This window comes from Spermophilus citellus, assembly GCF_964194105.1.
Source record: "Spermophilus citellus genome assembly, chromosome: 3".
In the NCBI taxonomy this organism is placed as follows: Eukaryota; Metazoa; Chordata; class Mammalia; order Rodentia; family Sciuridae; genus Spermophilus; species Spermophilus citellus.
In genome coordinates, this window is record NC_138184.1 from 118,125,469 (window position 1) to 118,146,789 (window position 21,321).

Below are 21,321 nucleotides of genomic sequence, written 5' to 3' on the forward strand. Positions count from 1 at the left end.
CTCATGAAATTATAAAGAGAAAAAAGTTACATATTTGGAAATCATCAAGTTAATAACACTATAGGAAAAGATAAATTGCTAAAAGAAAATTACTAATCTGAATTATTTTGCTTTTGTGATAATGACTAAGTTTTCTTTGGAAATTTATCTCACTATCACTCTCCCCAAATTTATATTTCAATAGAGGTGGGAGATTCTTTCCTTCCACCCTGTTGCTGTAAATAGCTGGGTGTAGCTGACACTTTATAAATAAAGGTAGATAATAAGGTGTTTTCTGGCCTTTCTGTGGATTGCTGGGTGAAACTTGAGGACCAAGTGTGATAACAGATGACTGGTGCTTGATACAGCTGCCAATGACATTGGTCAGTGACCATTTCCTAACAGGTAAGGCCCTCATAGCCTCAGGACAAAGTAAGAACATAAAAGGCAGGTTTGGGAAGAGGTAGTACCTTTTTGGATGGAGCAGGGCCTGGCATGGCTACACTGGGATTCAGAGAAGGAAACAGAATCAGGTCCTGGGAGATGGTTCTCACCAGAGGGAGAAGCAGTAACTATCCCCCCCCCTCTTTTTTTTCTGCCCATAGACATCCTCATGTACATGTTTGTGGAGCCATTCTCTCAGATATGAAAAGACCACCGTTCACTACATGAAATAACAGCCACAGAGTCAGTTCATCAGAAAAGCTTATTTCTCTACTGAGAAACCCTTCCCTGTGAAACCTTGTTTGTTGCCTTTCTTTAGTTCACTTCAAATTTATGGCATGAGTACTACCAAAAGCAATATACAGATTCAACGCAATCCCCATCAAAATACCAATGGTATTCTTCACAGAAATAGAAAAAACTGTCCTAAAATTCATTTGGAAGAATAAAAGACAGAAAAGCCAAAGCAATTTTGAGCCCAAAGAGCAATGCCAGATAGGGCAGGGGTTGTGGCTCAGTGGTAGAGCGCATGCGATCATGTGTAAGGCACTGGGTTAGATTCTCAGCACCACATAAAATAAGTAAATAAAAATAAAGGTTCATCCACAACTAAAAAATATATTATATTTTAAAAAAAGAGAACAATGCCAGAGGTATCAGAATGCCTGACTTCAAATTACATTAAATGTGGACTGGGGTTGTGCTCAATGGTGGAGCACTCGCCCAGTATGCAAGAGGCACTGGGTTCGATGCTTAGCAACACATAGAAATAAAATGAAATATTAAAAAATAATTATATCAAATTATAGTACAGAGTTACAATTACAAAAACTGCATGATAAAAGCAGACACATTGATCAATAGTGCAGAAGAGAAGACAGAGAAAAACCCATATATCTACAGTCATCTGCTCATTGACAAAGGTACCAAAAATATACATTGAGAAAAGACAGCCTTATAAACAAATACTTAAAAATGGATAACTGGTTATCCATATTTAGAAGAATGAAACTAAATCCTATCTCTTACTTTGCACAAAAATCAAACTCAAAATGGATCGAAGCCCTCAGAATTATACCAGAAACTATACAACTCATAGAAGAAAATGAGGGTCAACACTCCAGCTTTTAGGCACAGGCAATGACTTTATCAACAGCATCCCTAAAGCTCAGTAAAATGCCAAGAGTTAATAAGTAAAATGGCATCAAATTAAAAAGCTTCTGCACAACAAAGGAAAAAATTAGGAATGCGAAGAGAGAACCTACAGAATGGGAGAAAAATCCTTGCTAGCTACTCTTCTGATAGAGGATTAATATCTACAATACATAAAGAACTCAAAAATTTTACACCCAAAAACCCAAATGACCCAATTAATAAATGGGCAAATGAAGTAAACAAACTATCAAAAGAACAGTACGTGAAAAAAAATGTTCAACATCATTAGCCACTGGGGAAATGCAAATCAAAACTACAGGGAGATTTCATCTCATATCAATCAGAATGGCAGTTATCAAGAATATAAAAAATAATAAGTGCTGGAGAGGATATGCAGACAAAGGAATACTTTTACCCTGTTAGTGGGACTGTAAATCAATACAACCACTATGGAAATCTGTATGGAGATTCCTTAAAAGACCAGGCATGGAACAACCATATGACCCAGCTATCTCACATTTTGTATTTACTCTGAAAAATTAAAGTATCTTACTACAGTGATACATGCATATTCATTTTTATGGCAGCACAATTCATAGTAGCCAAACTATGGAACCCACCTAGGTGTCCATCAATGGATGAATGGATAAAGACAATGTGGTATATATAAACACTGGAATTTTATTCATACATAAAGGAAAATGTAATTATGGCATTTGCAAGAAAATGGATGGAACTAAAACCACCATGTTAAGTGAAATAAGTCAAATGTGGGAAGTCCAGGATTGTACGCTTTTTTTCATATATGAAAGCTAGAGAGTAAACAGGAAAAGAAAGGTGGGAGTGGATCTCCTAAAAATCAAAGGGAGACCAGTAGAGGAGAGGGACCAAGAAGTAAAAGGCAGAGAAGGCAAGAGCAAGTGCTGGGAATTGATATTGGCCAAATTATAACATATTTGTATATCGTATGAATATGTAAAAACAGATCCCATCATGTCCAACTAAATGCACTAATAAAAATGTGGGAAAAGCTGGATGCAGTGGCACATGCCTGTAATCAAGCGGCTTGGGAGACTGAGGCAGGAGGATCCCAAGTTCAAAGACAGCCTCAACAACAGTAAAGCACTAAGCAAATCAGTGATACTCTGTCTCTAAATAAAATACAAAATAGGGCTGGGAATGTGGCTTAGTGGTTGAATGCTTCTGAGTTCAATCTCCCGTGCCCCTCCCGAAAAATGTGGGAAAACCCCCCGAATTCATAGCATGAAGTCACTTTTGGTTTGACTTCATAGGTACAGGCATATTCTAAGTTCCAGTTCTTTGCCCCTCCTATGACCCTCTCTCTGCCACATGAATTTATTGATTTCTGTAGTTACATTTATTACAGTAGACTAAATTTCCTTTGTTGGATTTTCTCAGTATAATAGAGAGCAACTATCATGTTATTATTAGTCATTATCTTAAAAGAAAACACTTGCATGTCAGAGCTTATACTGTAAACTAACAAACAACAAACCCAGCTGAGCCTTAGCACAAATTCATTAGCATCAGGATTTTGACTCACCATAGCTCCAGACATCACTTTGGTGGGTATAAATTCGGTGTAAAATTGATTCCAAAGCCATCCACTTGATAGGCACCTTCAGATGATGAGAGATAAAGCATTAAGACTACTATTAGCTTCTCTCTGTTGAACAAAATTAAATCACACTAGAAGTAATTACAAATGACTAAGTGGAGAAGCCAGGCTACCTTTCCTGGCTGGGACTTCAGGCCAAAGGCTGCCTCCCAGCAAGAAGAGATTTTAAATCCACCAATGAACAGGGTAACTCTGGTACCCCCCAGATCTGGCTTCAGGAATGCCACAGAGAAGGACCTTTGGGGCCACTGGCAATTCTGGTAAGCTGGGGACCCTGGTAGTGGACAGTGATAATAGCTACTCAGCATTTGGGTGCATTTCCAGGGACCAATGTCACAAGGTTGATGACTTCCTGGAGTTATGCAGGTCAGGGTGAAACTCAAGAAAGGTACAGCTAATATAGCTGAGGTGTGGCTATATGTGTCCCCACTAGGAGGGGGACCTGTGTGAGAACATGTATCTCTCAATGTTGTGACAATGTTGTGACAACCCATCCTAAGCCAGATGGAGGGCAAGGAGCGTATACTCAATGCCAGTTCTATGCATAAGTCACAGAGATCCATGGTAGCTCTCACAAGAACATAGGGAGGACAGCTTTTTATACTTCTGAGACATTCTCAACAGCAGTGTGCCACCAAGTTAGCTGTGGCATTTCCCAGCTGTTCTTTTGAAGGGTGCTTAAGTCCTGAAGGGAGCGGTTGAGAACTAACCTTTGTTAATGATCGCCTGGAGATGTTGATGACTATATCCTCTGACCATGTCAGAAACATCTTTGTTCCCTCTGCAGGCAAACCCCATTCCCAAAGCAGAAGACCCAGGCTAGACTCAGTTGCCTGTGGTTGTGCTGAGACCTCACCCAGAATGTTTGCAAATATCCCCTACATCAGTTGAGATCCCAGTCTCTGTTGTCAGGAAAATGCTCCCTGATCTACAAGTCAGTTCCTTACCTTTCCTCCCTCTGCATGGTATTCTTTCTCCTCAGCCCCAAGCAGTTTGGCCAGTCCAAAATCTGTGATCTTGACATGCTGTGGTGTCTTCACTAGGACATTCCTGGCTGCCAGGTCACGATGCACCAAGCGCCGGTCTTCCAGGTAGTTCATGCCCTGAAACACAAGGGATTCTGCAGTGAGACACTGAATTGTTTATGAGATGACCAGTATAATGGGAAGATGGTCCTCATGCATCTGAACTTAATGTCAAGGTCATGCCACACTTCTTGATGCCAGGGACTGGGTTTGAGTCTGTCTTCCTACTTCTGAATGCTGGACACAGATACCTGTGGCTGGTAAATGTTAGAAGCTATCTATTGAATAAATGAAAAGTCAAGAAAAGAAAGTTTTAACTAGCTGCAGATTATTACTTTTTCTCCATCTGATCACTCAAGTTACAAATAGAAGAGCCCAGTGACTGAGTGCAAGCTCAGCTGTCAGGTGGAGAATGGGTCTTGGCACTTGTTCTGGAACTTGCCAACCATTCCATCTGCCAGGCTTTACCTTCCCTGCATGCAGCTTATCTTCACAGCAAGGAGGAAGATGCCAACCTCAATAGGCTGGGGCAAAGCAGAGTTTCTGGATGGATTTAAGTCATGCTTTTCTCATGCTTTCCTGAACTATCATACACAATCTGCCAGTGAAAAAATTTTCATCCAGGTTTATTTGATTTTAAATTGAAACCACATGGACATTGAATATTCTTCTGCAAGGTACTATTCCCTACTAATTCCTTGCCTGCCTCCACAATTCTTTTACAGTCAGAATCACTGCTAAAAAAATAGTAATACTTGCAATGCATCTAGCATAGCACCCAACACAAAGTGAATTCTAGAGACATTATCCCTCAACTACTGTCCTTATCCACGAGCCTTCTGGTGTCCTTGTCTTATGCACCTCTATGCTTGCTGGCAGATGGGGGCTACTTCTGGCTTCTATTTCTTGTTTGACAACTGCCCAGCAGAGCCAAGCTCCTTTGGCCTCACTGAGCTCCAGTCTGTTGTGAGGTTGGCAGCCCACCTTCCCTGTGCAGGGCCATACTGGCAGGCAAAAGCTGGGAGGTGGTCAAGCCTGCAGACATCTCATGTTGCTTGTTCCACGGCCTCCCCCACTTACTCATAAATACACCTCCCTTCTCTTTAGCCAGAAGAGTCGGCTGCATTTCCCCCTTCCTTTCTGGCTGATGATCATGAACTCTTCAGCACAGAGCTGGTGCTTCAGCACAAAAGTGCTGGCTGAAGTGCACCAAATGGAAATGAATGGGTTTAACAAACTCTGCTTTACTCTGGTGTTTTGTAGCTAGGGAGGCATCTCCACTTTAGAGCAGCTGCAGGGAATACCTGTAGACAAGAATGTTTTCTTACATTTTCTGGCAAATTCTTCATATTTTTGTATAGAGCCTAAGTGGGAAATTATTAACTGACCTGACAGAAGAGTAAAAATTAAAAAATTCTTTCTAGGACAAAACCAGCCATCCTCTGAAAGTAGTACCTCACAAAGATGCACCAGGAATTATTCTCTGGGTGCTAGTTTTGAGGTCTTTAGTGCTTTTCTCTTTTTGGAAAAAATCAACTGCTTTCCATACCTCAGGTACACCTGGATTACTCCTCCTTTGTATTACCTGGAAAGCTCCTAAATGTTAAGATGCTGTTCAATGTAAATGCTTCCCTTCCCAAGATGTCCCCTGTGCTAGATAATAAGGATGAACAGGACTTATGTCTTCTCAAGAAGAAGGTAGAAGCTTCTTCTCTGGAATATACTTCCAAGTTAGGAATTATTACTTAAGAGTGGGTGTGGAAAGAGAATGGGAAGGACTGGGAGCTGAGGAAACATTTCCAAACACAGACCTCATCTTTTTTTTTTTTTTTTTTTTTTTTGTTCCTGTCACTCTTGCTATGATCTCTCTTCAAAGGCTGGCTCCTTCCTCACTTTAATCTCCTCTTTGATTTATGGGATGGTGACAATGGTCTGTGCTTTGCTAGCCCTGTGTCTTATAAAAGAATAAGACCTCTGCTTATTAAATATGATGAACTCTTCAAAAGGGTTAATTATGCTTGGCTGCTTGCCTGGACAGACCTAACCTCTGCATTCCAGGCTGTATTAGCTCACTGGTTCTCTTTCCCTCTTTCTTCTCTACCCCTTTCTTTCTCTCAATACCCCTTGCTGTCTCTTTTCTGTCTACCCTGTATTTATTTCATTCATTTTTCCTCTGTGGAAGCTATTGCATAGATGTTGCACAGACCTAGAGCAGCAAGTAATAGTAATAGCCCTATACAGAGGACTAGTAAACTGCTTTCTTACCTCTCTCTTACATTTTTTTTTCTTGTGTGTGTGTATGTGTTTTGTGTTGTTCATGAAACTCAAAGGGGAACTTCAGAAGGCATTTCCAGCCTGGTTTAACCACCAGGACTAACTTTCATTCTGTCTCCTTAAATGCCTAACAGAAGATTTGGTATCTGGGACACATTGTAACCATTTATGGAATAATAAATGACTGAATAAATGAATGATTGAATAATAACATTTGCTGACAGCTTTAAGCACTATCCATGTGCCAGCCACCCCAAACACATCCCCAACAGAATCCTCTTTCTGTCCAGGTACACATGTGACCACCTTGGTAGAGACCAGGGGCTCTAGAAATCAAAGCATGCTGTTGAACCGACCAAGTCCTCAGTTCCCAAGACCACCATCATGACCTTGGCCTTCACAGCCCTGCCGGGGCCTTGGAGTGAAACTTGCCTGCTGGGCCAAAAGCTGCTTGGGCTACTAGAAACAAAACAAAACAAAACAAAAATCTCGCACCTTGGCCCTGTGCCACAAAGTAAGTCCTGTCATTGTGTGAATCTAATAAATCCAACTGAGCTCCACCCCAGCCCTGCCCCACTCTTCAGGCTCAGGGATTTAAAGGAGCAGCACAACTTCAACATGGTGTGAGGTTTTCTTAGAACATCAGTCTTCAGAGAAGGCTTGGGAAAAGGGAGGAAAGAACTGTTTACATATTCTGGCTAATCAGCCAGAGGGTCTTAAATCAGAGACAATTTGGGGACAAAGAGATTAGACTATTTGAACTTAGATAAAACTCCACTCATGGGTCTCTGTCCCACAGTCTCAGACAGTTTGAAAGGCCATCTCTGTGCCCAGCAGAGTTATATTTTAACCAGCCATCAAAGATAAGGTCTGTGATATTACTTATGAACCCTCAGGCTCTAAGCAGATACGCCACAGGAAGTAATATCAGCACACGCCCCGGTGCGGCCTCTGGGGAAGCTCATTTCCTGATTCTTCTCATTTTAATTGAATTTAACATATTTATTTTTGTTAATTACTACAGGAAAACTAGAATGAATTTTGAAATACTGAGGTTAAAAGGGAATTTGAAGAGCCACACTGGAACTTAAACTTAGAAAAGACAGGCCCAGGGATATGCTTCACACGGATATCAAAGATTTTTCTGGCACAGTACCTATGGAACAAGAAAGCACTGGGGGTGGTGGGGCTTGACCTTTAAAGACTTTGTTTTCCCAAGGGCTGCAGCATCCTACAAGTCTTGGGAGGAGTTCAGAGAGGAGGCTGGAACAGGATCCATTTCTGTTCTGTTTTATTAACCACAATGTGGAAAATTCCGGTGAGCGCGGATTTCATGAGCACAGAAATGGCAGAAAGTAGGACAAGGGGAGTGGGCACATGTTTTTTGTAAAGTCAAGAGCATGGCTTATGCATCACTGAGCGCCTGTCTTCCGAGGAGGCAGGAAAGTGTCAGAATTTCCCATTCCAGGCTAGGAGTGGTGTGCCTCTGGAATCCTACCCTGCCAGAAGAGGAATGGGATTGCTGGCCTGTGACGGTCCCCTGATCTGTGACATCAAGTGCAGGGAAAGAGTGAGGACTTGTGAGCAAGGCTGTTTGGTGTCAAATCCTGATTTTCATATGTACTGGCCTGAGATGTTGGCAAGTTACTTAATGGCCCCATGTCTCAGTCTTCCCATGGATAGAATGGACCAATCAGACAGAGCATTAGTGAGTTTATCCATGCAGGGTACTCAGATGGTACCTAGGGAAGAGTTCTGTGCAGGTGATTAGCAATGATCATACTTTCCTCTTAAATGCCAAATCCATCCTCTTTCCTCAATCCCTTTTGCTATAACCTTAAATGAGAGCACTGTCTTGATCTACCAAAACTCTGCTATGCTTCCTAAAAATGTCCAATGACGAATGAATTCCTACATCGTGCCTTTCTTGTTGTGCTGAAGCTCCACCTTCTCGGTCCTGCAGGGTCTCTCAGCTGCCCCTCTCTCTTTAGTGCCTTGCAGTCACTGAGCCTGCTCTGCCCCCTTGGCTCTCAAGCACCCTCACCCACTGCTGCACTCCTCAACTCTGTGTCCTCACCCTCAGTTGACACTAGGACAGGGTCAGGATCTATTGCACTCATGTCTACAGGGTCATTTAGTTTGCAGGGCTCTGGACTCTTGAGGGGTGGGGCAGTCTGGCTTGTGCACCCCTCGTTTCCCGGAGTCTGGCCCAACTCCTGCACTTGGCTGACTGGATACGTTCACTTGGTCACAACTCTTCTGCTCTAACTTGCACAGTGGCCTTGAAGACATCAGGGCCTCCTGCCCTTGACTTTCCTGCTCTGACATACTTCATTCCTTGCTGCATCTCTTGCTCTGTAGCAGTCCTTGTCCTTCACTCACTGACAAATTTAGGTAGATAAGAAGTCTTATCTTACTTTTGTATCTTTCATATGATGCTTAACACTGGCATATAAGTTCTCAAGAAATAACTTAATAAAATATCTAAAAGCGAATGAATATGCTTTAAGAAATCATTTGACAAACTAATGAAAGTTGATGAATATGTTCTTAAGTTGCTTTGTGTGAATTTGTTCTTTTACAGACATACTATAAGGTCATTTAGGTTGATAATTTAAGTTTAGCTGTAATCCTTTGTGGAATAATGCAGGAAAAAAAATTAAAAAGAATTCAAATAACAAACATCTGATCATTGGATAAGTGGTCTGGCTCTTTTATCCTGCATTCTGTTATGTTGTATAGATACTTGCAAGATGTTTGCTTTGAAGGTTAAAGGGCTCTTGCCAAGACCACCCCTTTGGCCCTCTGTGGAACAGGAGGTACAGTGGCTGAATCACCCCCTGGTGGACTGTCAGTCAGGGGGATAGGGCTGTATCTCAACCCTACCTGTGGGTTGAGGGCGCAGATCTTAGCAGTGAAGGTCAGGGGTTAACTGAGACCAGTGTAGGAAGTTGTATATTTGACAGAACATAAAATGTAGAATGTAGTGGAATCTCCACTACAGCCTATGTAAAGGAACATATAGTTCCTTCTTTTTTAGTTTTTCATACAGCATTCATTTTTACCCTCTCACCCCTTGTTCTTCTGTCATGATGTGGCTCTCTTGACCATAATTTCACTTTCTGTGGTTTCAGTCAACTGCAATCCAAAAATATTAAATGGAAAATTTTGAAAATAAACAACTCATCGTTTTTAATTTTAGGTACCCAAAACTGCAGAAAGCCAACTTGCAGATAAAGGAGGAGTCCTGTATTTTTCAAGAGAGAGCGAGCCCACATCCATATAATTTTTATTTGGTATATTGTTATAATTGTTCTATTTTATTATTATTTTTATTAATCTCATAATGTGCCTCATTTATAAGTTAAACTTTATCATAGGCATATAATCACAGTTTCAGGGGATCTTGTTTATCCCCCACAGAGGAGAGGGGACTACTGTGTAATTTGAACATAGTTTTGTTGACATGACACCTAGAACAAAGCAGAAGTGGACTGTAATGTTCTGGCTATATCAAAGTGGAATCACCTTTCATCTCCTTGTTGGGATGTGAGGACCCACCACTGACTCAGCCCATGCTCATCTGCTATCTTCTTAGCAGTTCACATGTACTGATAATTCCTGTCAATGGGTAATCAGTGAAAATACCTGGGGCTTTTTGAAAGGACCAAATTAAGTATCTTCCATACTTGTAAAATGGATCCTTTGAACTGAATTTTTAGAAATCTCTGTTAAGTTTTAACCTCATAAATTGAACTAAGTGCAATTTGGTATTTATACAAAGTTCTAGTCAGAGAATGACACCCATAAATCAGTTTCTTTCCGAGCATCTCCTTCGCACCCCCTACCCAGCCTTCTTTCATATTTCATCAGGGGCTGGTCTCAAAGACCTTAAACTGATATCATTTGTGGTAATGTAGCATCAGATCCATGTTTGAAAACTCAATTCTCTGAGACCTTAATCTGGATGAATAGAATAGCTCTGTTGTCAAAAAGAGTTTGGGAAAATGCTAGTCTAAACAGTTTTATTTTTGCAGGACTTTGCAATAAAAATGCATACTGTAGGGCTCTACAGAGAAAGGTGTGATACAGTAATGGTGTTTGCCAAACTGAACTGAGGATAGAATTTTTTTTAAAGAGAGAGAGAGAGAGAGAGAGAGAGAGAGAGAGAGAGAGAGAGAGAGAATTTTTATATTTATTTTTTAAGTTTTCGGTGGACACAACATCTTTATTTTATTTTTATGTGGTGCTGAGGATCGAACCCAGCGCCCCGCGCATGCCAAGTGAGCGCATTACCCCTTGAACTACATCCCCAGCCCAGGATAGAATTTTTGGATTAGAAAATTTCATGACATTATTTTGCCGTGTGATTGTAATACATTTGGAGGTTTACTAGCTTGCTTATACACCTAGAGAGAATAGACGTAATTTCTTAAGCAACTAACTCACTCCCAGTGAGTGAAAGCTGCTTATGAATCAGGAGGCTGAGACATCTGCTCTTTCTGATGGATGAGCAGGTGACATCTCCACAAGCCTTTGAGACTGAATTTTTTTTTTTTGGGTGGGGAGTGGAGAATGGAATCCATTTTCACCACATATGACAAGGGGTGGCTCTATTATAGTCCACCAATACTAATCTGATTCCTTCCCTATGGCAACTCTGTTTTTGTCTTTTTCCTATGCCCAGTGGAGTTTAGCAGTTTAGTGAGGACAATGAACTTGTATAACAGTGGTCAGCTCTCCCATCAATATTTAGAAAACTCCCCAAGATAGTTCATGCCTTTGTGAATCAACACAGCACATTTACAGGTCAATAAATTCCACTTTGAAAATGTCAGGAGTTTAGTTTCTGGTCAGCCACTAAGTATTTCTGGGTAGTTTTCACTTCACACTTATAAAAATAAAATTGTTTAAGACTCAGATAAATTGTCATCCAAAAGCCAATCTTTATAATTTGGGAAAGCATTCCTTTTCTTTCCCTCCAGGGATAGAAATTCCACCATGCTGGCTACTCAAATATGGCAGAATAAGGTTTCCCTTGTGGATCAAAAAACAAATCTTTCACGCATGAAGAACTAATGGCCCCAATCAGGGAAGGATTTCAAATTAAGATAAAGCTAAGCAAAGTACAACAGTGGCTTTAAACATCAGGTGGAAATTCTGAGTAATATTATATAGAAAACTATCTCAGCAAAGTTTCAGGCTCTAGAAACTCAAGTTCAGTATCCTTGGTAAACCACGCTTGAATGGGACCCACCTCTCTTAGACGCTGTTGGATTAGTATGTTTGTCATCATGCTTGCAGAGAGCTGATTTTAGGGGTTAAATAAACTTCCATTTCTGCAGACATTGGTGGTCAGGCAAATGGGAATGTAATATTTCAAAGGAAAGAGGGAAAAAGCTCATGAATAATAAAAGATGCAGAGCAGAAGATGCTATTCTAAAATAAAATGAAAGTTGATGTGGACCTAGCATAAGATAACATTTTAGATTAGAATTTAACCTCGACACCAACCTACTTTAGTTATGGGAAACTGAAGGAGGAAAGGAACATTTATTGAGTATCAAAGGTGTATCCAAACCTGTGGCAAGTGACTCACAGAGACTCTCTGTTCTCATCCTTCTACCCAGAAATAGAGGTGGCAGAATACCATCTTATAGCCAAAGGGACTGAGTGCAAAAAAGACTAAGTGATTTGCCTGGCTCACGAGGCTCATGAATGCTAAAATCAAGATTTGATGTTAGAGTCCACTGAAATTTTAAGCCTTGTTCTTTACTGGGAAAACCTACTGAGACTGTTTGCCCTTTAAGGTAAAAGGGTGACATCGGCAATTCACACTGAAGATAGGGTCACTTCTCCATCACATAAAAAGTCCCCTCTCACCCCCAGTATTGGGGATAGTACCCAGAGCCTTGCACATGCTAGGCAAGCAAGTGCTCCTCCACTATGCTATACCCTCAGCTCCACTAAGAGTCACTTTGGTGGAGGTGGGAATTAATTTGAGATAATTAAAGAATTTATGCTAAATCTCCTGGCACACTCTGGTGACATGGGCATTAGGAATCATTCAGAAGGAGCTGGCCCCAAGGGTGCAGGGTTCTGTTGGCCCTGCCCAAGCTAGGAGACACAGCCAGGGCTCACCTCACAGTTGGAGCAGCTGGGCACAAACTTAAAAGATTAAACCAGATCTTCTCAGGCAGGATTTGTGCTAAGAAGAATATAAAACAATGTAACAGAGATTTCCTGGGAAGGGAGCACAACAGTTTCAATGTCCTACCCTATCTATTCAGTGAGGAAAGCTTAAGGAAGAATGTCTGGGTCCAGGAGTAAGCACTTGAGAAGACTCCCAGAAATAATTCTATACCCAGTGAAACATACTTTGGGTTAATCACCTCCTCCCCAGATCAGCAATTATAATGGGTTGAATAGATTCCCCCCATTTCATGTTGACCCAGAACCACAGAATGTGATCTTATTTGGACATGGGCTTCTGAGATCTAATTAAAGATATTAAGATAGAATCATCCCAGACTTAGGGTGGTCTCTAAATCCAATGACTAATAAATATATATATTTATGGGGTATAACGTTATGTTTTGATGTGTGAAGTGACTAAATAATGCTAGTTAATATATCCTTCATCTCACATATATGTTTTTGAGACTATTTAAGATATTCTCTCATAGAATTTTCAAGTTCAGTGACTGGTATCTATGAGAAAGGAGAATTTGGACGTAGAGATGTAGGAAATAAGGCCATGTAAAGACAGAGGCAGAGACTGAAGTGATGTTGTCACAAGCCAAGGAAATGCAGTGGCACCACAACCTGGGACTAGCAAGGAGGGAACCTCCCCTAGCACCTTTGGGAGATCAGGGATCTTCAGACAACTTGATCTTGGACTTATGGCTTCCAGAACCGTACAAGAGTAAGTTTCCGTTGTGATCAGCCACCAAATTTGTGGTAATTTGTCATGGCATCCTCAACAACTTCATATAATGATACAGAACTATCAAGCATTTCACAAATACAAGAAAGCACAGCAACCCTACTCCTGGACTATTGTCTAATAATGATGATATAACTCCTCTGTGACTTTGAAAATGACAATGGCAAAAACTTGGTCATAGAGGATCAAGTATTTCTCACTTCCCTGGCATACTGGGAGCCTGTTGGGGCTGTGGCTGAGAATCACCACCCCACAGTATAGGAACAAAGAAGGATGTGCTGCTGTCTGACTATCCTGAGTGGAAGCCTCCCACTTCCCTAGCACAGCCCAGAGCCTCAGTTCCAGGAGGGAGCCAGCCTCACCCTGTGCCAGTCTTGTGGTATTATGGGCAGCTGCCAGAAAAGGCGTGCCCAGAATGTGCTTTTGTTTGTTTTGTGTTATTTTTTACAACTGCTGAGAATTGGGTGAGGCAAGTTTAGGGCATTCTCATAAGTAAGCTGGCAGGAACAACTGCTACCACTGATCAGGAGCGCTGTGAGAAATGGCCCTGGCTAGGTGACACACTGTACCCCTGTTCAGGGGTCCCTGACACTTCCCTAAACACCCTTTCCTGCTGTCTGTGGGAGGTAGGGGTATGTCACAAGTCAGGGACAGGCCCTGCCCACAAATTCTTTAAATTCATTTGTGTAAAATGTACATCCATTATCATTAAAAAATAGGATTTTGCACTTTGGGTGCAAGTAATTTTTGTAGGGCTGAGATGGAGATGAGAGAAGTTTGAGATAAAATTAGGAGTCCTTTGGTGAACTGTGAACAGCTCAATACCTGGCTTATTGCCTGACCACAGCAAATAGGTAGGACCATGTGGCCACTGTGTGCTTTCACATCCCCTCTGTGGCTTTGCAGCAAGCCTGTCAATAGGAGGACATTGAAGGAGCCTATTCCATGTAGTAGGAGCACCTGTTCTCTTCCACCAGCCTCCTCAGACCTGTAAAACAGGCCTTGTGCCATAACACTTGCCCTGCCCACACAGACACACCAGCGTTCCAAGTCGTCCTTCTGGCCTCAGCCTGGTTTACTTACCTTGCTATCAAATCCTGACCGAGGAAAGCCACACTCCTCTACTACAAAGCACCACAGTGTTAACCAAAAAGAGCTCCAAAAAAAATAAGGACAAGAACACCAAACATATTGAACACTCAATGGAAAAAACTGTTCACACGTGGAGGACTAGATTTCCAACATGCAGGTGGAAATGACACTGATTTAGTGTACAAGCTGATCCATTAAATTTAACCTAAGATAAAAAAAAAAAAACCTGCAAGTGCACACACATACACATATCCTCTTGGCTCAGTTATCCCTGGATGGCAGACTAAATACCTCATTTTTCAGTATACTTATTTCCCCACTTGCTGTTTTCCTTGGATGTTTTTACTAATGATCATTATTTCTCCTGAAAGATGACAGCAGTGTGCAACAAGCTGAGACAGCTGCACTTCTTGTTTAATGGAAATATCTGCCCTCCTTTTCAAAGGTAGACAGACACCTGCTCTATGTGTTCTCAGGGCTCCTTCTCCATTTACCTTTGCAATCTGCACACACCAGTTGAGTAGGTACTGGGAACCGATGTTGTCCTTGTGTTCTCGGACATAGTCCAGGAGGCAACCAAAGGGCATGAGCTGAGTGATAAGCTGGACGGTGGAGGTCAGACAGATACCCAAGAGGCGGCACACATGAGGATTGTCCACACTGGCCATCACATAGGCTTCCTGTAAGGGAACAAGAGAGGATGGCATCAGAAAGGTTCCCTAACAGTGACTAAAGAAAGAGACACATGGATCCTTTTTTCCATGTAAAAAAAAAAGCATGAGCATGATTTTCAAAATATGTACTGTTGTAAGGGACATTTTTTAAGAGCTGTGAAGCGACAAGAGACTTTGTGGGAGATGGACCCTCTTGTGTGTATCTAGGGATTCCACTTGACAGAGAAAGCCAGGTAACAATTCCCATTGGCAAAACATTGGTTGAACAAGGGACCTGGGTCACTCTAATGTCCCCATGTTTGGGAACTGCTGTAATCTTCCTTAGGAAGATTCTGACTCAAGGATAAAGATGCTGTCAGGGCCTGAGTTTTGGGACTAGGACACTGTGGACAATGACTTGCTCACGTTATCAGAAGCTCTCACCATAGGCACTACTGAGACATGATGGTAAGCATGTTCAGGAAAGTCACTGATGCAGCAACCAGCCAGCAAGAAGCCCACTCTTTTCAACAGAACAAACTTGGCCCTGACTGAGCAATGGGACGGTATTTGGGATAGAAACACTGCCTACAGCACTTCTCCAAAGAGTAATTGGAAAACATCTTTTTGTGTACCAGCTCCAGCCTCTGAAATGGACATTCAATCTATGATGACTATAGATTCCATTGGCTGCTCAAGATCCAACTCTGAAGAACGTGGTCTGTATTGCCTTGCCCTAGTCTCCTGATGGGAAAAACATGCTGCTCTGCATAATGCATCCATTCCTGCCCCATTCATTTAGGCTGACTGCCAAGGCAGGAGACTTTGACAGATCCATGAATATAGACTTTATTTTAACCCTTCTGCTATTCTTAGGCTGAGAAAGCTTCATTTATTTGCAATCATGTGCACAATGGGATCCTTTCTTATGTCTAACTGAGAACTAGGGAATCCTCAATTTCCACCCATAAATTCTCTTTCCCTTTAAAATACAAATGGTGGTGACCTTTTATTTGGATGTGAAAGAGACAACATGAACTGCAAGAGAATGAGATCAGAGGTTCCTTTCCATATTTCAGCAACTGCTGTGTTTAGAGTGTAGCCCAAGAGACAAGGTGAGGCCAGGGATGCTCAGGTATGTGGCATAAACTGGGCAAGGAGGCTGGAACATAGGGTTGAAGACAGAAGACAGTCATGGTGAGGATGGAAGGGAGAGGGCATATGTGTGAGTATTTGTGTGCAAATTTAGATTTATTTATTTATTGTGTATGTGTGTGTATGAAAATATGCATGTCTATCTGTCTGTCTATCTATACTTTGTGGTACTAGGGATGAAACCTAGGGGCATGCATATGCTAGGTACATGCTCAATCACTGAGCTACATATCCACAGCCCCTGTTTATGTGTTTAAACACAAATATGATCACAGCACTTTTCTTGCCTTGAACCCTTCCCTGGGTCCTCACCATTCTTGGGAAACTCTTGCTGCCTGCTCTCCCCTCAGGCCTCTTCCACTGGAGAGCCTCTGTCCCCAAAGGCCCTCCTGATTTTCTCAGGAACCTCACTGACTCCCCATTAAAACTTCCCTGGCATCTTGCAGGTTTTTTGTTTTTTGTTTTTTTTTTCAGGGAAGCAGTCCCAGCATTGCCTGAGAACTTGTAAGAGGTCAATTCTTGCAGCTCCCCTTAGGCCTAGAAGTGAGATGCCATTTCTTTGAACAAGCCCTTGGGAGATTCTTGATGAAGTTGCAGAGCCACTGCTTTGGAGAACACATCCTAATCTATACTTATCTGTGTAATTTAAAACAGGTCCTTCCCCCACCAAGTTTTTAAGAGATGGACTACATTCTCATACCTAGCAGCATATGCCTAGAGTATAGCTGGCACTCGATAGTACTAGATCACACCAGCAAATGTTTCCTTATTTGTTGCCTCAAAACCCATCCTCTAACAAATAGGAGATACTTTCTTGATTGTTTATGGTCTCTATTTTCAAGCAGGATATGCATTTTTCTATTATAAACACAATTTAATTTTTAAGCAGGATATGAATATTTTCTATTATAAAAACAATATTACAACATTAAAGAGCAGAGTAGATATTTAATACCTGTTGACTCTGGGGTCATTGAAAATATCCTCAATCTTGAAAAAATGCTTGCAAAAGTCAGAGAATTGAATGGGGCCAGAAAGTGCATTGTGTTTGAGGTCAATATTGTCAGAAGAGACTGAGGCCTAGGGAAATGAATGGCCAACCTGAGGGTATACTACTTCTTAGTGTCAGGAATGGGCCTACATCTGGGTCTCCTAACCCCTGGGCCAGTGGGCTTCTCTCCATGGTCCACCCGCTCAGCACATGTGTAGCACCAGGTGCTCCTAGGGCCTCTCTTTGCATATGGAAGCAAATCATGATGTCTTTCAGGTGCTCTGTTTTATGGGCTGCCTGAAAGCTTTAGGTGGCACACATGTGTGCACACACACATGTGAAACCCATATATAAATCTGTTTTGCATTCCTTTTCCATTGCCTACCCTAAATTTAAACTGGAAAGTCTATGGAAAAATTAATAAGCCATGGGATTGACATAAAAGCACAAATCACATCTCTCCCCGGAGTCTGGGAAGCTGTACAACCATAACACCAAAGAAATCCTCTGGAGGTTCCTATTTTCTCAAGATCTGGTTGAGATTTGAGTACATATTGTATTCATTTTAAAGGGGAGAAAAATCTGCAAAGTGGAGCACTCTCAGCAGCCCATCTGTTGTGGGCTGGCAAGGGGCTGATCTGGAACCAGGAACTGGGAACAGAGCAGGGGGTGTGGGTGTCAGGCCACACAGAGTTTGGAAGCTTGCCAGGTCCTGGTCCTACTAAAACCTGAAAGACCAACAGAGCTGAGTCGTCACTTCCTGCCCCGCCTCCCCAGGGCACAATGGGAACACTGTTGTTGTGTGCCCCGCTCACTCAGCATGTGCAGAAGTTAAAGTGAGCTTTGTTCTTTACTGTTTATCTTGGAAATAGTGAAGGTGCACCGTGACCTACACCAAGTATGCTTGGTATTCCACAACAATCTCAGCACAAGCCACCCAGGCAGGCAGAGCTCACACTTGGAGACCCTGGTGGCTGCTGTCCAAGTCCTACCACTGGGTTGTCCTTGAGGTTTTGGTGACCTTAAGAATCTATTATGTTTGTCCTTATTGCTGGCAATGATTATTGGGCCTTCTTTGCTGCCTATCAACATTTATTTTTCTTCTTTCTTTTTTTTTTTTTTTTTGGCAGCAGGGATTGAATTTAGGGGTACTTATCAACTGAGCCACATCCCAAGCCCTTGTAATTTTTTACTTTGAGATGGGGTCTTGCCATGTTGGTCAGCGCCTCACTAAATTGCTGAGGCTAGCTTTGAACTCGTGATCCTCTTGCCTCAGCCCCGGCCCCCCCCACCCCAGCTGCTGGGTTACAGGTGTGCACCACTACACCTGGCTCTCCTTCATTTTTTAACTGTTTTATGTTATGAATAAGGAAAAGAATTCCACTAGATTCTAAACTCCTAAGAAGAGGCCTATGTCTAATCTATTGAGTGAAGAATAGGTGCCCCCCATATTTAAAATAACAGTTAATTAAGCCACTGACAGCCATGTAAAACAGTGTAAAACAGCCATGTAAAACAGCCCATGGTGGACCACAGAGTACTGGGTCTTTGGAACCATGTATGAGTACAGCCAGTATTTAAAAATAAAAAATACTTGGCCCATGGGCTGCCCTGTCACAGAATTAATGTGCTATTTAGCACACTGTTGAAATTGGCCTTAGCATATCTGGCTTTGTTTCTTTTAGCAGAAACTACCTCCTTCAACGTTCCTGATTTCCAGAGGGTGCTTTCCAGCACCAGCACATGACTCCACACTGCCAGGAAAATGTGGGAGCGCCCAGGAGATTGAGCCTTAGGACAAGCAAATGAGAAAGCCTCAAGTTTATCATCCAGTGCCATAGTCATAACATCTGATATTTGAAGAGAAGACCAAAGATGACGAGAATGAAGAAACAAAGTGGGGAAAGGAAATAAAAATAATGGGGGGCGGGGAGGAGACCAGGTGAAAGGATGAGTATGAGGCAAAATAGGGCCTTCAGATATCAGGTGCACCGAATTTTTAAACCTTTCCTTTATCCCTCATCTACCCCATCTCCACCCACAGAAACACAGATTTCCTTCATTAAGAGGTCCTGGGAGAAGGGAGAGAATTTTCAGTGAAAACTACTTCCTTCCCAAAGCATAGCTATTGTTTAGAATACTTTCGAGCTTTCCTTATTCTACCTTATAAATATTGTTGAAATGTATGTTCTGGGTTGTTTATTAGAATGTCTTGAATGAGCAGAAAATTAATAAAGGAAGCAAATTTGGCAAAAAGGTACTCTTTTTAACAGTAGAGGTTAAGGGTTAGAGGTTTTAAGTGAAAAGACTTCACAAATCCTTGTCTTCTTATTCTTTTTTTGTGGTTAACAAAACTTGACATCACATTAACAGGACTCGACACTGATTTGTAAACCATTAAAATGAAAGATAATTTTGCTTGATAAGTATGTCATCCACATGTAAGATTTTCTATTACATTATATTAATATATCATCTTTCATTTAGGAGTGTACCAATGTGGCGTTTCCCCACTAGAAAAAAAAAAGAGAGAAAGCTGCCCAGAGAAAATTAAAGGGCAGAGGGTTTTGCCACTGGAAAATGCATCACATCTAAGCACAATTTTAAAAGGCTCATATTTGCCTCACTTATTATAGATCTGTAAGTTGACGATAATACTATATGGCTTTTGTCTTTGGCTGTAAGACCGCTAAATTGTCTAAATTTCTGCAGCAAGAGGCAGACATTTTTCCTTTTCTTTGACTCTGTTTTCCAACCTACTGGGTAGGCCCTCCATATCTCCTATTTCACATGCTGTGTGTGTGTCTCAGAACAAGAGCAGGAGCTTCCAATAACTCATAACAAGCCAGGCCAATACTGAAGAGGGCTCTGTCCTACTTCAGGCTGTCCCCTTTCAGCTAGCCTCTTCCTTGTGAGAAAGTACAGAATGTGGTCAACAGTTCATGAAGAGGGAATTATATTGTGAATCTTAGGCACCATCAATAAAAGCCATTTTAAAGATAAGATACTTCAGAAAAGCAAGCTGAACATGAGTTTCAGAGTCAGAAATCATGAAGGTTTGGGGCTGAGATTGTAGCTCAGGGGCAGAATGCTTGCCTAGCATGTGTGAGGTATTGGGTTCAATCCTCAGCACCACATAAAAATAAACAAAATAAGGATATTGTATCCATCTACAACTAAAAAATATATTTTAAAAAATCATGAAGGGTTTTACGCCTATCCCAGCCATTAGAAGCTGGGTGAGTTTCTTTATAGCACCATTTTTTTTCCAAAAAATATTGAACATAATACCTATGTCACAGGCTCATCATGAGTATTTACTGTGGTAATGTATGTAAAGAAACTAGTGTCAACAGGCTCCTGAGATTTCCAGCCATCTCTGGATAACATAATGGAAGAATCTTTTCCACAAGAGGAGGGAAATAAATGCACTATGGCTAGGAGGAAAAAGATATGAAAAGTAAAAACACTTAGAATAAAGCAACCTGATGCTGACACCAGAAAAGGCGGCTTCTGATGTCCATCCTGTGGACAACGAGAGAACAAAGCAGATACTTACGTCAAGAATTTCCTTGTTGGCTTTTGGAGACGTGGCTTCTCTTAATTCTTTGATTGCTACCGGAATTTTAACTTTCTCACCTTCTGGAATCCAGAGTCCCTGAGATCAAGAGAAAGAGAAGACATTAATTGGTGATTATCACACCGTGCAATATGTTGTCTTGTGTGCTAGAAGGATTTTATTAGTGACAATCCTAAGTGGAGCCACAGCTCTACACTGCAAAGCCAACTGTGACTTCTAAGCATCTCTTTAGCTATCAGGTGTCACAGCTCTACACTGCAAAGCCAACTGTGACTTCTAAGCATCTCTTTAGCTATCAGGTGCATGAATCAGAGTACAAAACCTGCTTGGGCCAGTTGTGAAGTCAGTGTGGATCACTTAGTCCAGAATTCTAAGATGCTTTGGATCT

General features: G+C 41.6%; 1 protein-coding gene across 2 annotated transcripts in view; it reads right to left on the bottom strand.

Moving 5' to 3' along the window:
• EGFR (epidermal growth factor receptor) overlaps positions 1-21,321 on the bottom strand; it is a 203,766-nt gene that overhangs the window by 13,635 nt on the left and 168,810 nt on the right. For both annotated transcript variants that reach the window (XM_081284986.1, XM_081284987.1), the window contains exons 19-22: positions 20,913-21,011; positions 15,049-15,234; positions 4,165-4,320; positions 3,143-3,218 (exon numbers count right to left, since the gene is read on the bottom strand). In XM_081284986.1, coding sequence (XP_081141112.1) covers positions 3,143-3,218; positions 4,165-4,320; positions 15,049-15,234; positions 20,913-21,011 — 517 coding nt within the window. The remainder of the gene's footprint in view (positions 1-3,142; positions 3,219-4,164; positions 4,321-15,048; positions 15,235-20,912; positions 21,012-21,321) is intronic.